This window comes from Anas acuta, chromosome 16, assembly GCF_963932015.1.
Source record: "Anas acuta chromosome 16, bAnaAcu1.1, whole genome shotgun sequence".
Taxonomy (NCBI): domain Eukaryota; kingdom Metazoa; phylum Chordata; class Aves; order Anseriformes; family Anatidae; genus Anas; species Anas acuta.
Genome location: NC_088994.1, coordinates 16,475,261 through 16,492,683, shown reverse-complemented (window position 1 = coordinate 16,492,683; position 17,423 = coordinate 16,475,261). Strand labels below are relative to the sequence as shown.

General features: G+C 46.7%; 1 protein-coding gene across 1 annotated transcript in view; it reads left to right on the top strand.

The window, feature by feature from the left end:
* The window catches only part of CTNNBL1 (catenin beta like 1), a 46,021-nt gene that overhangs the window by 17,344 nt on the left and 11,254 nt on the right, over nucleotides 1–17,423 (top strand). The window contains exons 8-13 of the mRNA XM_068700294.1: nucleotides 2,072–2,144; nucleotides 2,425–2,483; nucleotides 3,264–3,412; nucleotides 7,828–8,009; nucleotides 15,224–15,321; nucleotides 16,398–16,478. Of these exons, the coding sequence (XP_068556395.1) occupies nucleotides 2,072–2,144; nucleotides 2,425–2,483; nucleotides 3,264–3,412; nucleotides 7,828–8,009; nucleotides 15,224–15,321; nucleotides 16,398–16,478 (642 nt within the window). The remainder of the gene's footprint in view (nucleotides 1–2,071; nucleotides 2,145–2,424; nucleotides 2,484–3,263; nucleotides 3,413–7,827; nucleotides 8,010–15,223; nucleotides 15,322–16,397; nucleotides 16,479–17,423) is intronic.

The following is a 17,423-nucleotide window of genomic DNA, read 5'->3' as shown; positions in this document are numbered from 1 at the left end:
TGGCTTTTTCTTGGAGCTCATGTAATTGCCTTTTGATTGCACATTTCCTTGTTAATATTTTGAGCAGCTGTGGCAGTGAGTTGCACTGTTTAACTCTGTCTTTTGTGTAAAGATGCCTAAACATTCCCTGGAAAAATATTCTAGGGAATGAATTGATAGTGCAGCTTGCTTACAGAGCTAGTGAAGGAAATTTAGAGAACGGATCCTGGGCTTTCTTTCTCCTGACTTGTTTAGTAAGGCATTAGCACCTCCACATTTAAATGTCTGTACAGTTACTGTGACCTCTGAGTCACAAAAATACTCTAACAGCTTTGTAATCATGCAGATACTCCTCTGTGCCCCTCACATACTTGTTAGCAGAAATAACCTATAATTTCTCACTACAGGTAGTAACATAATTATATTCCTTCCGCTTAAATACAAAAAGTGAAGTTAATTTCATTCCAGGCAGGTATGTACTGAGTGTAGGTCTGCTGTCTGCTTTATAATTACTCTTGCAGCTGAAAGACTTAGAAACTTGGGAAAGCAAAATAATCACAACTTGGATTGCCCCGCTTGGTGCAGCAGAACATGAATGTTAAAGGCTTGTGAATGTGTGTGCTGCCTTTGCTCTGGCATGTGTTAACTCCCTCTGGGTTTGGGGAAGTGTGATCAGGCAGTGCTTTTTTTTTTTTGCTTACAAGCTGTCATGGTGGGGAGATGCACGCTAATAAAATCCTTGCCCAGGAGCTTTTGCTATTGGCAGCACTTGGTCTGGAATCTCTCGCCCTGACAGATGTGTTTAGGATTAAAGCGGTATCTCAGCATCTGCGTAGAGTGCTCTGCTGCTGAAGACCATCTTTAGGATGATTTTTAAAATCAGGTTTCTGTCTAGGAGTTGGTGAGGACATCTGGCACATGGCACGGTGTGAATTTCTGTTCTCTGACTGCATTTCAGGTTGCATAATTGTATTCTGACTGTCAGAATTGCCTGAGAAAGCTCAGATGGGGAAGCTTAATAGCTCCTTTCTCCAAACACAAGCAGGGTTTGGTGTTTTGTGCAGCCTTGAAAGAACAGGACGTTATTTCCTAACGCTTGTACAACAGCAGTCGGTATGTGCTGTGATGGTAGCAGGTAGGGTTGTGTAGCACCAGGCACCTGCCTACATCCCCCTTTCATGCCAGTGAGACGTGGTTGCTATAAACACCATCATCTACAGAGTGCTTGGGGATTGTTCTCAATGCAAAGCTTTATTTAAAGTCAATACTCGTGGCATTTGGGATCTTCCTGCTTTTCATGTTTTTGTTGCAGGATACTTGTGTACTGTGACCTTTGGGTAGCTGGCTGAGATAATTGGCCCACACATAGCCTGGCGCAGCCAGGTTTGCTCAATCAAGCTGCAGGTACTTGTGTATTAGAGGGAAAAAATGGGGGTGACAAATAGGATGTGGTAAGCCCAGCACTTAACTACTTTGTACTTTTTTTTTTTTCTTGAAGAGTGGAATACGAATGGCTAGGTACTGATGATTTTTAAGATTTTTATTTTTTTTATAGTAACTGCAAACCAGTTTCTGTTATCTGAGAGGGAATGTATGAAAGGAATGTTGTGTGACTGTGCAGGCTAAAGCCAATTGCAGCGTTTGGTCCTCATCAAACTTTGCTACTGTTCAATGTTACTGTGCTGTGTTTTCTGAAATTCCATTTTTGGTGGCAGGTGCGGCCTTTCAGAATAGGGATGAGCCGATGCATATGCATACTACATACAATATCATGGAAAACTTCTCGGAAGGCGACAGCTGGAGTCTGTTGTGAGGTTTTTTGAGTCAACTTGGGCAATTGTAATTACATAGGATAACGCAAAGGAGCAGAGTTGGTTTTTGGCATATGCATGTGGACACGCGTACACACTCTCACCCCTGAATCAGGAAGAATTATTATTTGGTCATTGAGTCATACTGCAGAATTGCTGCTGCTGTGTTTTGCTTAAAGTGTAGCTTATATGTTCAGTGATTTGATCAGTGCATTCTTCAGATTCAGTGAAACACGGAGCAGTGCCCTGATGGGTCTTTGTTTTGTTCCTTCTACCAACAGGCTAAGATGCCGTTTGATGCCAACAAGCTGTACTGCAGTGAGGTGCTGGCTATTTTGCTTCAGAATAATGATGGTGAGACGTGCCTCTGGTATTGATATTCTGTTAGGATAGGCCCCAGGCTTGTTTCAGATCATGACTGCACTCTTTTGCCTTTGGCTCCCCTTTGCCTGTGCTCGCTCTCCTGTGTATGCTCTCTCCTGTACGCATGCACCCTCTTTTTTTCTGCAGCTTTTGTACTCTGTCAAGCCATATTGATTTTGCTTGCTGATGTATCAGTGTTAGATGGCAGTAAAATCTGACAGTTAGCTTCATTTTTCTCTCTGTTTTCCCCCTTCCCCCCACTCCCGTCTAGACAACAGAGAATTGCTCGGGGAGCTGGATGGGATCGATGTGCTGCTTCAGCAGTTATCTGTGAGTAATTCACATACATCCTCAACCGTCGGGAGACTCGCAGGCTGGTTGTGAGCAAGTGGAACAGATCCTGGGTGTAGTGCTGTCCTAGGAATCTGCAGATACCGAAATGTGATAATGCTTAACGTTTAGTGGTGGCATAGGCCCCCAGTAACTTCCACTCACATGTATTGTCTGTGCTAAGTGATTTTATTCCCTTTTTAACAGATGTTAACATCGAGGTACACAAAAGTTAAATTATTTTGTTATACTTGTGTGGAGGGTTGGAGAGAAGGTTAGAATTTGTCCATCTTTAGTATTTTCCACTCCAAGCACTGTGCAGTATTGCTTCTGCTATTGAGCTGGCTGAAGGTAAAATGTTCTTTGTTCACTTACATTTCTTGAATAGGTGATAGCAGCGTCCGTACATTAGGGTGCTGCAGAGCAGATCATTCAGGTGTGCATTACGCCTGGGTGTTCTCTTGTAGCAAGCTTATCCGCATAGTTCTGTGAATTGTGTAATCAGTGAATTTACCTTTCCCTTTGGAGGCCCTGCATTGTCTTTCTAGTCATGCGTTAGGCTGCTGCACAGCTGTTGGGATACGGTCAGGACAGCAAAAAGGGCAGCACAGCTACAAGACAGAATGCATCGGTGATGTGTGATTGCTGCTCTGATGGCTGCAGGCTTCCACGTGTCAGGTGTTGAAGGTTGTGATGCAAAACGTTCATACATATTCTGCAACAGTGTGGACCAAACCGGGCCCTCCATTTGGGGGAAATTTTATGTTCTTTGTCCTGCAGGTGTTTAAACGACACAACCCTAGTACAGCAGAAGAACAGGAAATGATGGAGAACCTGTTTGACTCTCTTTGCTCCTGCCTGATGCTCAGCTCCAATCGCGATCGTTTCTTGAAAGGCGAGGGCCTACAGCTGATGAATCTGATGCTTAGGTACTCATAACTGTGACTTTCTTGCATGCTTTTCAGCTACCAGCACACGTTCTAGCAATATGTTTGTATTTTTCTGTTTATACAATTCATATGCTAGCATGTTTTTCTCTTTTCAGCATGCTACTTTGATGTTTTCAGACATACAAACTCCACTTCTCTCATTTTCCTAAGAAATGGTGTTACTGTAATAACCCCATTATAGGGTCAGGCCAATATATAATAACGCCAATAAGTCAGGCCACTAATTCTCTAAGGATTGAAAAGACCCCTATGAAGGTAAGAGAGAACTTCTGGATCTCCGCAAGGAGAATGTTTTTTTCCTTTGGTTCTCGCATTCAGGTTTCACTGTGTTGTGTCTTCTGAGCTGTGAGTTTTTGTGGATGTTAGTACAAAATTTCCTTTTGTGAAATAGGCATAAGTATGCATTTCTACTTGTGACATCTTTTGTCACACCACGAATCTCCAGGGCTTCTCTGCTGTGTTCCCTTTTGCTTCCTAGACGGGTACTGGATTGCAGCTTCTGAGAGGAGACTTCCTCAGGACCCGGCACAGTGGGGCTCTGTCTTGCTTTCCCTGGTGTGCTAAGCTGCATGCGGTGGCTGCTTAGCAAACACCAACAAGAAATGATGTATTCCTGCAGCGCATGGCTGGGTAATGTGCAGCAGCAGGGAACTGAATAAATAACTGAATGTGGATTATTCAAATAGGAACACTGGGTTTTCTTGAAGCTAATTAAAGAAAAGCTCCAAAACTAAGGACGAGAGGGGAAGCCTCCCTCTGCCTCGAGAACTAAGCTGCTAAGCTATCCTTGCAGAACTAATTACTTGGAATTCTTGTGCCATGTGGGTGGGACTTAGCATTTGTGGTTTTTAATAGAGTCCAAAAATGAGGGAAAAGCTAATGTTTACTGTTCTCTGTATCAGGATCCCAGCTGGAAAATTTCTTCCTGAGTGTGTGTTTTTTTGTGTTTTTTTTTTTTAATTATTAAAAAAAACAACTGAATTGTCCCACGCTGCAAATCCGATCTAGAGAGATCAGTGCCTAGTTGGACAGAGTAAACTTCTTGCTCCTTGCTCTTGAACAGCACAGCCGTAGTACCTGCAGGCTGGCATTGCAAGTAAGACGTGCAGTCTGACTGGTATCTAGAGAACAGCACAGGAGCATTACGCTTTTGTATCTTTATACCTTGATGGTAAACAACAACGAATAGAAACGTCACTCAGTCGTGATTGACCTCCTTACCCACAAACAGGACAGATTATTTTTCTCTCCTGTCCGTGTCCTCTGAAAACCGGGGGGAGAGATCTGCAGGTTTCTGTATTTACTTTGAAGGTGGTTAATCATTGCACCATCGTCTGTGGAGATGAAAGGACGAATAAGCAAAGTTGAAAGTTTATTGACGTGCGAGATAGATAAGCTGTGCAAGAATAAAGATATCAGGCTTGAATCTCCAGTACTGTCTTAGGGAACATAGGATTCTGTATCTAGTGCTACCAAACGCATCCAGCCAAGTTGTTCTTTTAATGGTGGCACACCCAGGGCTGCGGGGAAGCACAGCATCTTTCAGCTGAACATTTAGCATGCTCGGGAGATTCCTACGGACAGTAATGCAAACAGCCTCCTTCCCGTTTTGCTGAGATTTGAGATGTGTGGCCATCAGCAAAAGATGCTGCTGCCGCGCGTGAGCTCCTCGTTTCTGGATGGAAGTGGCAGTGTCTGAAATGAGCGTGGGGTGCCTGATGCTCTTCACACCGATGACTGTAGCAGGCCGTGTGCTGGATGCGGTGCACAGGACTTGGACTTTCAGTGTTGAGGGGAATTTGGGTGGGCGATTGAGCATGGAGCTTCAGCAGAGGGGGCTGGGAGAAGAGCAGTCCTGAAGGACAGAGCGTGTGGCAGCAGGAATGAAGCTGTCAGTTTGGGATTAGGATGGGAGCAACGATATATACAATTATTTGACTTGCATCTCTGCAGCAGTGGGGGCGTATGGATTTTATGTATTGTTTTTATCAAAAATAAGATAGTTCAGCAGGTTGGTAGCCACCAGTAGAAAGTTTATCAATGTCATAAAGAATTAAATTCAATTTTTTTTTTTAGGTCAGGAAGCACTTTGCAGCACACAGGCCCTCAGCCTTGCCTTAGTAACCTAAATGCAGCTTGCCTTATAAAGCCCAAAGAGAGAAGAGCAGGCTTTTAATGTCAGTTCTCCTGCAAGTGCTGACAGGAAGCTTATTGCTTTCACTGTAAAATTGTGTTAGGGTTTGGAGGGGATGCAGCCACTGGTTTCCCAGGGGATGTGTCAAGAACATTCTCTCTTGCATAGGAAAAATGATGTGTGGCTTTCCCAGTTATTAACCGAAAGTGCATCTGTATGCACATAGATAAATGCAGCAAAGGGAGCTCATGGAAAAGTGCATTGCTTGGGCAGCGTGACCTTCTGCTCTGAAGCTGTTCAGTCGCTTTTCCTGGCCCTCACAAAAACATTTGCTCCTGTATAGAAAAAATGACTTGAAGATGGACAACTCTGTGCTGTTCCCCAAAGCTTGACTCCAGCTATGTCAGGGTTTGTTTTTTATGATTATTAAAATCCTTTTATGGTTTCTTGTCCTGCTGTTCCTAATGACCCCGTGGAAACTTAGACTATCTCTTTACTAAATCTTCTGGTTAATTAAACAGAACCATTTTATGCAGCGCTTTCCTTGAAGCGCTGTATTTTTTGTTTTGCTAGTATTTGGAAAAGTAAAGGTGGTGTTATGCTAGTGTGGGAAGTCCAAATAATGTTTGCACCTTTCTTTTTAGAATGATAAATGTACCAGAAGAGTTTTATGAGGCACAAGGGTATTAAAAGGAGGAAACAATGGTTAGTAAATAAAGTTGTGATTCGGAGTTCTCCATTAAGACTGAGGTCACTCCGTTTGGTGATACTCGCGTATGCTTGTCTTTGAATTAGTGTTCAGCTAAAAGTTTCTTCAATAAACCCAGATAAGACTAAGATAAACTACTTGGCCTCCAGCAGAATAAATATTTCAAATAAAATCAACTCTAGACAGTCCAGTCAAGCAGCTATTGATCCCTAAAAGCCTGAACTTAAACCCAATGAATATTCCAGAGATCAGCTCTGTGCAACCTTCCTAAATGCTGATCAATATGCAATTACTTCCCCTGAAAACATTTCTTATATTGTCTAGCCTGAGAAGTACTTTATTTTTAGCTTCCTCTACAGGGAAGGAGGTGGTGCTGAGCCTCCTGCTCGCACCGCTCCTTGCTGCAGGGTCGCGCTCGCTGCTGCGCCGCTGCGGAACCACTGCCCGGCGTGTGCTGAGCGCGGCCGTGGTTGTGCTGAGCAAAGGAAATTGCTTTTGGGCTAGCGTGTTGATACATCTTTGGTTTAGTCTGCATGTTGTTACGGGTTCGGGCAGCTAGGTCTCTAAAGGAAAGGCATCTTCTGCAGCTCGCTGAGCTTGGGCCTCGCAGCACTGGAGGAGATGTGCTGGCGGCCGGCTGTGTGAGGCAGGGGGGTGGCTGTGCTTCTGTCTATCTTGGGGCAGAGCATGGCTTGTTTCTGTGGGGATTTATTTGTAAATGTGCACAGTTATATAGCTGTTAGAGAACAAATTCTCTTCCAAAGAGAAAAGGAAGGGGTTGCTGTGCAGCTGTGGGCTCGCAGGCTGCAGGCAGGCTCTGCTGGTCTGCGCTGGGCTCCTGGCATCCGCCTGGCCCGCAGTGTGCAGCACATCGGCACCTGCTGCCTCAGGTCAAGGTTTTGTGTTTTGTTATAAAAACTTTATAAGTTCTTTTGTTTCTGGTTTGGGAGGTACAGAATTTTTAGCTTGTGTGTTATCAGCCCCAGTTACCAGCGTCAGCGCTCTGATACACATTGAACAGAACAGCTGAGGTCTGTCTGCCTCCCTCCGAACACGCGTTTGGGAGAAGGGTTTTCTTCAGTGCAGCTGACCTCCAATCTGTGCTTACCAAACACACTCCTGTATTACAGTGAATTATTGTTAAATCTAAGCCATGATCCTTCTGGTCTGACAGTATTTGTCTTGTGTACCCAACCCAGTCTCCTCTGCCTCTTTGTGCTGATGTTTGTAAGGAGGTGAAGAGCTGAGAACTTCCTTAATAACTGAGAAATAAAAACACATATATAAATAATAAAATGGAAAATAAAAAGAAATAAAAATAATAAGAAATAGCAAAGCTAATAGTTTGTCTTCAACCACGGTCTTGAAAAGAGTATTTGTCAATATATTATTTTGGCTCCTTGAAGAAAATCTTGCTTAGAGCTTGCACTCAGGCTCTTTGTGACTTCCCTCGTCACTTCAGTTTCCCTTTTCATGCTGTGTCTTTGAAGTAGTGTAGTTCAAAGCTCCTTCTGTCCCTGAAAAGTTTAAGTTGCAGCTTTCTCTTCACAGAGAGAAGAAGATTTCCCGCAGCAGTGCCCTGAAGGTGCTGGATCATGCCATGATTGGACCCGAGGGCACAGACAACTGTCACAAATTTGTTGACATCCTTGGCCTGAGGACCATCTTCCCGCTCTTCATGAAATCGCCCAAGAAAATAAAGAAAGTTGGAACGACTGAAAAAGAGCACGAAGGTAGGCCTGTTCGTGGATCCTTCTCCTCGTGGAGGAGGTGGATGAAGGCAGGTGTCCGTGCCTGCTAGGGAGGAGGCAAGGAGCGCTCGCTGGTCTTCCCTTCCCATTGCTCTTCCTGCAGCTTTCAAGCCCAGAGCAGCCTGCCGTTCAGTGCTGCAGCGCTGGCTGGTGATGACACACTTGCCCTGCTTGTTTTGGTATCAGCAGTTCCTGGCGATTCCATTTCATGTGCTGTTAATAAGTTATTTTACTCCTGTAGGGTTTGTTGTTTGAAGCTCTGACTCTTTGATGCAAAACTCTTTTGAAAAGAGTAATGAGGCAACTACAAATGTCACCTCAAAAGCAGTGTTTTCATGGCTCTGGGCACTGAAGTGTGACTCAATGAACATCAGGCATTACAGAAATAACTGCACACTTTTGAAGTTGTTTTTTTCTATTTTCTTCCCCTCTCCCCTGGAAAACTCCGTTTTAATAGAAATCTGTGGTGGAGTGTTATTGCAGGACCCTATGCTGAACTGAATCTAGGGTCAGTCCATGCCTAGTCCATTTCCTTTTTCGTTTTGTTAATACTTGACTACTTGGAAGAAACTTTAAATACTGCCAGTGATGCTTGAGATCTTGTTCATTACTCATCTCAGTTCTATAAGGGATGAATACGTTGAAAAGCTGAAGAGGTGTGAGCTTGTGGGCATCGTGGACCATGCACATGTGATGCTTGAGGGCATCGTGCATGGTCCTGGCTCCTGTGAGGGTTAGCTGGCTGTTTGAAAAGCCAGCAAAGGGTCAGCTTCCGACCTGTTTTGGGGACGGGGGGAAGGCAAATCTGCCCTCAGCACAATGGAGCTATCTGTGCAAACGGTCTTCATGTGATATCTCCATCTCATTAATATTCAGAAGAAATGGAGGACATTAACATGAGTCCAGAAATCTGTTTTATTAAAGTAAACTCAGATGCTGTGGTAGTAGGTCCAATTTTCTGTGCTTTGCATCACTGGGCAGGTGAGTTACTGGCTTTCCGACGGTGGGAGTTAATTGAGACGTGTAACAGGGCTCCCCTGGAGCCTGTCACGGGCGTCGTCCTGTCGCGTGTAAGCAGCATACTATATGTTTTTACTTTGCCACTCGCAATGCAATAATTTCTCTGTGCTTGGGGGCACTGCTGCTTGGCAGTTGGATGTTGCGAGCCACTACTGAACAGCAACGCTGGAAAGAACTGGTGGTGCCCGCTGGGTTTAGAGGAAATTGTACAAGCCTCGCGTGACTGGGAGTTGTTGCCTTCTGGGCTGGGGTGGCCCTGGGGACACATTTCCCTCTGCATATCTCCTTAGCAAAAAGGATGCGGGTAGTCAGTCTGTTCTTGTTACCGTTTCCCATAAAAACTTCAGCCTGTGTCCTGACTGTTGGAAAAAGAAGAAAAATGACCAATGCTCGTTTTCTAGGAGAGTTTTCAAGTCTACATCAAACGGAGGAATGTATTCCGTTAAAGGTTTGGCTACAATAGCTTTGTAGCAAAGGCTTCAGTATTTATTAAAAAGAAATTCCAAGGAATTTGTGCTCGCTGTAATGCTGTCGAGAGCGTCAGGATAGACGCTTAGGGATTGTGTCTGATGATGGGAGGAAAACATTCCCCTTGTTTTTATTCTGTAGTAATGTTGCTTTTTACATTGGAGATCGTGTCAGAAATGATGCTTCCTTTATTGTCTTGAAGGTGGTGTTTCAGATGTGTGAAAATAATATATACCCTACCAAAAAAACCTCAGTGTGGCTTGCTGAGCTTTTGTTTATTATGAAAATTTATAATCCAAATTAAATTTGATTAAAAAAATAACTTTTCTGTAACATGTTTCTATTTTTTAAAGCTAGCATAAAGATGCCAGTGCTGGATAACCACATCTCAAACACTGCTGGTGTTGAAAAATCATTTTACTCTAGGGAAACTCTGGATGGTTTAAATCCAAACTGCAGGTATTTATGCTTCTATGTACATGACGTAATTAAGAAAGAAGAAAGGGAAATTTTTCTAACGGTCTTTAGCAGGCTTTTGGTGGTGGTTGTCTCTGCGATGGTGTAACGATGGTGTAACATCGCCTGCCTGTAGAGAGCAGCGGTTGGAAGGCAGGGACCCAGCTGTGGCGAGGAGTTTGCCCAAGGTGGGTGTGAGGTGGGCAGCACTGCGCCCCACAGGGGGTCCTGCCCTACCAAGCAGAGCAGCCTGGCACGCTCCTGGCCAAGCTGTGAAGGCAGAGCCAGCAAGGAGGTGAGTGCTTAGCACGGGCGAGTGCAAGGATAAAAGTGCTTCTGGCTCTGGGTAACTGCGTAAATCTGGGGCAAGATTTGAAGTAATGCTTCTGTGTTGCACGTCTGGAAATGCAGCTGGTGCTGTATGGATGGCTGTGTTCCAAAGCCCCCATCCCAGCGCCGTGTCTTAGCTGGCCATAAAGGTACCAGGATCTGCAGCCCTGGACTTCCTCAGCAGCAGTCGAACCAAAGTGTTGGGTACTAACCCGAAATTCCTGAAAGGGCTCAGCCAGCTGAAAATGGAGAGGGCACAAATTCCTCCCGAGTTAGCGGGGCTGTGGTGCAGCCATCAGAACTGGTGTGATAGGCTGCGTGTCCTGCTCCTCGTACAGCCATTTGCCAGCTAGTTGTGCTCACTTGGAGAGTCTAATGAACTATAAAAGGATGTTTGTTCAATTCATCTTCATTTAAATGCCTTCTCTTGTCCTAGATGTCAGTTTTACTTAGGAATGCTTAATTTGATAACCTGAGAATTAGTTCAGCCAATTTCCAAATGAGAATTCCTATCTCTGGGGTTTTTTTTTGCCTGTTCACCCTCCAGCAAAAAGGAAGCCTTCTTTGGAGCTCGTCAGCTGTACGCGTTAAAAAACAACAGCAGCAAAATCTGTTTCTTAGTAAATACGATTTTACTCCTCTGTGACCCGCGCTGAAAGGTAGCAAAGCCCCTTGGAATGAATACTTGCTGCAGAAATAAGTTCCCCTGACATGAAGAAGTGAAAAGGCAGCACAGACAAATGACCCGAGAGCGAGTGTCTTTATTGAGAGACCTTCTGGCAGCCAGCAGGCGCTGTTCTTTCATCTGGTGGGCAGCCGAAATGAATGCCTAGCAGAGGCATCGCTCTGCTTGAACAGAACTGCTCAGCTGCATTCGGACGGCCAGGGAAGGAGCGGGCTGCTGAACTGGAAGCGAAGGTCAGCCCTTGGTGTAATTACCAGCAAAGCCAGGCCCTTTGGGGCAGCGCGGCGGGCAGGCAACCCTCCTGCAGACAGACCCGAGCTCCTCACTGCTGGGGCTGCCCCCATCTCACTGTTGGCACAAGCGTTGGCCGCGGGCTGTGGCTCTGTGCCCGGCAGAGCTGTTGGCGGCGTGGGGCTGGCCCTGGCGTGCTCCAGGTTCTTCCTGCAGCTTTTCCCTGCAAACCCACCCAGAGCCACAGCCTCTGCGCAGTGCGTGCAGGCTGGGAGCTTCGGAAGGAGGCGGCTGCTTTATTCTTGTGCTTTTCTGCTTCGAGTGAGGAACCTCAGTTTATCTCAGGAGGCCTTCACAAGACAGAAGGTTCTTAGAGAGATCCTGGTGGGGTCATCAGAACACCAGGGTCACACATCTTGTCCACCCAGAGACTGCTGCTGCCCTGCAGCCCCGAGCGCTGCTCCTGCCCCAGGATCCTGCGCTGGGGAGCGGAGGGAGGCATCCCTCCGAACGGGGTGTGAAAACCAAAAAACACAGGGAGCTTTGGGGGTGGTAAAGGCAGAGGAGTGTAATGTTACGGCTTGATTTGACAGGACCTCCTGCTGCTGCAGCTGCCAGTGCCAGCCATGGAATAGATTAATCTGTATTCCAGCACGCTGCAGCTGAAGTCAAGATCGATCTAATTAGGGTGTTTTAAACACTGCTTGCATTCTGAAGTCTTCGTGCCTGTCTGGAGAGGGAAAGGCTCCTGAGAGCCCGGGGTGCTGCTGGTGTAAGGAGAGCTGGCACAGACGGGTGAGCACACACGGGTTGAGAGCTGAGAGCAGGCGGTGGCCGCGTGCACGCTGCACCAAGAGAACGGCACCGCAGAGAGTTCGGCTACACGCAGCCGAACTGGTGCAGAGGGGGGAAGATGACGACCTTGCCTGCTAATAAAAAAGCAACTTTTTTTTGGTAAGCGTTGTTCGTAATGTTTGCTGGCTGCCAGTGGTAAGTTAGTGCTGGTGGAGGAGTCGGTGGTGGTGCTGAGCGGGACTTTTTGGTGGTGCTTACAGGAGAAATGTGTTTAGTTCTTAGAAATTGGGGCTGGACAGCAACATTTTCCTCTGGCCTTGTCTGTTCCCCTCCAAAGAGACTCCGTTTGTGTGTGTGCTGTGGACTGGGGCTGGGTGCTGTGTGTTTGACTGTTTGGAAGTTGCCCAAACACAGAGTCCGTGGGGCCGAGGCGCTGCCTTGGGAGCTGTGCTCGGGGCCTGTCCTTAGCTGAGATCCCAGCAGGGAGCTGCGGGCTTGGCTTTCTGAGGGCTCGGAGCAGCACCAGCCACTAATCCCCTTCCAGAGAAGATCCTACTGAGAGCACACGCAGATTATGCACTCCTACAAATTTGCAGATGCGTGGTGAGCAGCAGTGCAATCCATGGGAGCGTGGCAAGGTCCCCGTGCCTACAGACGTGTTTCCAGCGAACGCCTCTCCTTTCTGCAGTGCAGCTGGACGTTTAATCCCCTGAAAATGGGCTCAGCCGCTTCTCCCGTAGCACTTCTCTTACCGCAGGCCTTGCCCTGGTTTTGGCTCCTGCAGGTGGATGCCAGTGCTCACTGGGCCAGCTGTGTGCAGCACAACTGCGATTTGGGGGTCGGCACGGAACCACACCGGGGAGTTTTCAAGAAGCTGATCGAGAAAAAGGCATTTTCCTGATCAGTCAGCTGAGGAATATTTCTGCGCAACGTTTTTGGAACATTTTGACCAGGAAATAGATGTTTTCTGGGCTTTGTGTGATGCTGTGTGTAAAGAATAACCTCATTCTTAGAAAACCTGCATCGCTTTGTTTAGATTTCTCAGTAGCTTCTAAGATTTTATCAGTATAATAAATAACCTTCTGCACGTGGGCACCAAAGCAAAAACAATGGCTGAAATGCATTTCCTAGTGCAGGAATATTGAAATATATATTATATTTATATATATATAAATACTGTCAACACTTCTAAACACTTCAAAAAAAAAAAAAAGGCTAAACAGTGTGAAATACAGGATTCTGCCTTCTTTCTGTAACAGCAGAGTATCTGTTGGGATTTATTTTAAAAAGTCTTCATTATATCTTTTTTTAATACTTAAGGAAATAGGAGCCAGCAAGTACTTTGGAGGCTCTCGCAGTGTTTTTTAATGAAGACACTTAATTCAGAGCTGTTTGTGTGGAATAACTGTTTCTCTGCAGCAAGAGCATGCAGTGCCGGAGCCGGAGCCATCCTTCACCTCCATGTTAGCCTGTCGAAATGACAGAGCAGCCGAGCGGTGCCGGCCACCAGATAAACCTGTTATCTCCCCTGCTCCTCCTGCCAGCAGCTCTCCCAATCTCTTTGGTACATGAAAAATTGACACCACCTCAGGCAGAAATCTGTTTCTAAGGAAGCTGCGTTTGTAAGTAGCTAATGAAATGGGGGGGTGGGCGCGTGTGGACGTGTGTCTCTCCTCTTCTGTCGCTGCCCTTCTGTAGTGTGCAGATAACCTGTGCTGCCGGGAGGGCAGACCCACGGCTTGGACAAGCAGCCCCTGTGCCTTCAGCCCTTCAGTGGAAGTGTTTGCTGGCTGTTAGTGCAACAGATCCATACGAACGCGTAGATGTCACTTGTTCTTGTAGGCTGATGCAATTGATCTAGGCTTCTCGTGGCTCCGGGCTAGGCAGCACTGTGGAAATGCACGCTAAATGGTTTGATGGCAGGGATGATCCCTTTCCTCCGTGCGTTGTATTTTCCTCTCAAAAACATAAAATCCTGACACTGCTCTCCCCTCCCCGTCACTGTAGGTGAGGAAATTTTTATGTCCATTATTCTTCATCAGTCTTAATCATCAAGATTAAAGCGAGGGAAAGGAGAGAAGTTACAATTTAAAATATATTTCAATATCTATAATGTAAGGTCTATATTTAACGCAGACCTGCAGGCAGGAAGCAACACCAAAAGATTCGGCAAGGGAGAGAAACCCGTGCTTCTGTCATTGCCTCACGCTTTGCTGCTGGGTTTTATTTCTCATTAGTAGAGCCGTATACTCCTTGATGCTCTGCATTGTTTCTGATGTTGGCGTTCATTTTGCAAATGGTTCACAGCTCTGCGTCTCCTATGCCCGTGCAGGAGCGATGTGGGGTGCAGGTGAGTGCTGGTTGTGGCTCTTCCTGCTTCCGGAGGGCAGGAGGCAGGCGGACGCCCTTCTCTGGGCTCCTTCCTGGACTCCTCTGGTTTCCAGAAGTGCTCGGTTCCTTCTCCTGCCCGGGAAGTTGCTCGCTGGCAAAACGAAACGGAGCCAATGTGTGGGAGTTGTAACTGGAGAACTTGATGAGAAATGTTTCAAAACCAAGGGTGTATTTTGTATAAGATGCACATAAAACTGGAGAATCCTCCTGAGGAAATGACCTAAGGAGAAGCACTTTCTTCTGTACTTCATCGCAGCCCAGGAAAGCCAAATATTTGTGCTTAAGGAAGCACATTGCACCCTCCGTGTGTAAAAGGGGAGTTTTAGAGAAGATCGGTTTGTTTCCTTTGCCTCGGGGAGCAGAGAGCTTGGGCCCTGTTACAGAACAGCCTGAACTCCACTTGGGTGTGCTGGGTGCTCCGCGGGGCTGGCCTCTGCTTGAGACCACACAGAGCAGCGTGCTGCTGGGGCGCCTGCAAGCACGGCGAGTTGAACTAAAGCAGAATTTGTGCTTTATGTAAGTTGCTTTTTGTCAGGTTCACTGACAAAAAGCAGGGTCAGGGTAGCAGGAGTAGTGCAGGAGGTCTGGGGATGCCTCCCTGGCCTGGTTGTGGTGGCAGAGGAGCTGCCTGTGCTCCCTGCAGCCACAGCTTGCTGCTTCTGCTGCTGTTCTGCCTGCACTCGCTGGTGCTGGCAGGAACCTGGGTTCTGCTATCGGCAGCTACGTGCCGGAGTGGTGGTAGTAAATTTAATGGCATGTTACAGAGAGTATAAGCTGCTGTTTCTGATCTCAGCGTGCAATTTTCATTTTGTTTCTCTAGAACATGTCTGTTCCATCCTGGCCTCCCTTCTGCGAAACCTGAGAGGGCAGCAGAGGACACGGTTGCTGAATAAATTCACAGAGAATGACAGTGAGAAGGTGAGTGTGCGGAACGTGTGTCTGCAGTCTCTGGGCTGCTGGACTCAGAGGACGCTTGATGATGGCAGGGTGCCTGCGTGCATTTACTGAGTTCCTAAAAAGCAGCTCCTGTGCCTGTCTGTAGGGACCTGCACACTCACACCATCCTTCTCTCATTCCTGTTGTTGTCTACACACTGGAGGGCTGCTGGTGCCTTTAGTGCTTGGCCTCCTCCGTCGTATGCACTCTTGTTTTCTGGTGCTCTCGCACAGCTGGTAGTCCTGGGTTGTGCCTTGTGCTGAGGGCTGATCGTGTACCACATATTGCTGGCTCTGCGGGACCAGGGAAGCATGGAAAGGTGCCAGTCTGTTCTAGTGAAGCTCTTTTGCAGAAATTGTAGGAGTTGGATTAGTACACACTCAACGTTCCCCATTCCTCCCCTACAATGCGTCACTTCAATGGTGCTTAGTCTGGGAAGTTCTTAACAAAATATTTACATGGTGGTGGGTAGATCAAACAGCTGTGAAAAAGAAGCAGCAGCTTTTGCAAACCAATAATTCCCAGGGGATTTTTAAATTCCACCACTTGAGAAATACAGAGGAACCAGTATTTCTCATTAGTATGTTTTAAAGGTGTTTTTCATAACTTGATCTAAGAATTGGATAAAATTTCCCATTACTAGAAAGGGTTTAAGTTGTCAGGGTTCTCCTGCTCTCCACTCTATATTAGACCTGTCTGTTAAATGTAGCAGAAGCTTGGCTACATTCAGCACAGAAAAGTCCATTTAAGAAACCAGGAGAACTGGAGAGCCACAACACGAGAACGAGTGGGCTGGGGACACGTCTCTGCTTCCTTTTAGCTGGAGCTGATGAGACCATCTTGTGACATGGGATTACATTCGGATGCTCACAGACTGAGCATGCTCATCTGTCCAACACTTGTACCATCGTTCTAATGCATTCCTTCCTGGGAGTGACAGAACTGCCTGGTATTTTGCATAGACTGCAGCTGGAAGAAAAACAGCATAACATGAAGGATTAAAGATGACGGCATTGTTCGTTTTCTCTTGCTTAGGTCTCTCTCTTCTGTCCTTGCAGGTTGATAGGCTGATGGAACTGTATTTTAAGTATCTGGATGCAATGCAGGCAGCTGATAAGAAGATCGATGGAGAGAAACATGTATGTATTGCTGAAGTTGTACTAGCCCGTGTCTGTGGTGCTTCTGCACAGGCATGGCATCTGCACAAAGCTTCTGGCTCAGCCAGGTCGCTGTTCTGAGCCAAGCCTTCGTACCTGTGCTGACTTCTCCCTCAGCTTTTGTTGCCCCACTCTACATCTTCTGGTACCTTAGATAAGATGGGATGAGAACTTATTTACAGCAAGTGCTTCTGGACATCTCTTAGTGAATCCTACGAAGAGGGCCTCAGTCGGGTTACCTTCATTTTTACTTGTCTGAAATTTTGCTTGGTTTGGTGGATGGAGAGAAGCGAAATGCAGATAATTACATGGTAATGTGTGAGGCCTCCTGCCCTGGTCTGTAGAGTTCTGATTACCCATGAGAAAACTTCTATTTTGATTAGACAGATGAGGCTGCAGCCCAAGTCTGTGTGCGTTCTGCACACCAGCAGTGAACGTTTCGAATGACATGAGCATGGGTACCACCTAGTACTTTCTTGGAACTGAAGCTGGAACAGACTTCTTGAAAGAGAATGAGCTGTCGGAGTCAGGAAGCAGCTTGCAGAGCTGTTAGCGAGCTTGGCCCGCTTCCCACAAGATTATCTGTATCAGCGCTGAAGAGGGGCTGAGATTGATTAGCACTGACGGAGAGTAATCGCTGCAGCCGCCGTCCCTGCACGCGGGTGAGCTCAGCGTGCCCGGGCTGCAGCCCCCTGCCGGGCTCCGACAAACAGCTGTCCCCTTGCTGCCAAGGCTGTTTCTCCAGGCGCTGCCAAACATTTTGGGGGCATCAGAGCTCAGCGGTGATGCTGCTGCTCAAAAAGGCAAAAGGCTGAGTGATGAATGGAGCTGCTTTTGCTGCCAGCATCCAGACTCCATATGGACAGCTGCAGCTTCACAAATGAACAGTGGCCCGAAGAAAAACAGCCTTTACCCTTTCCTGCTATC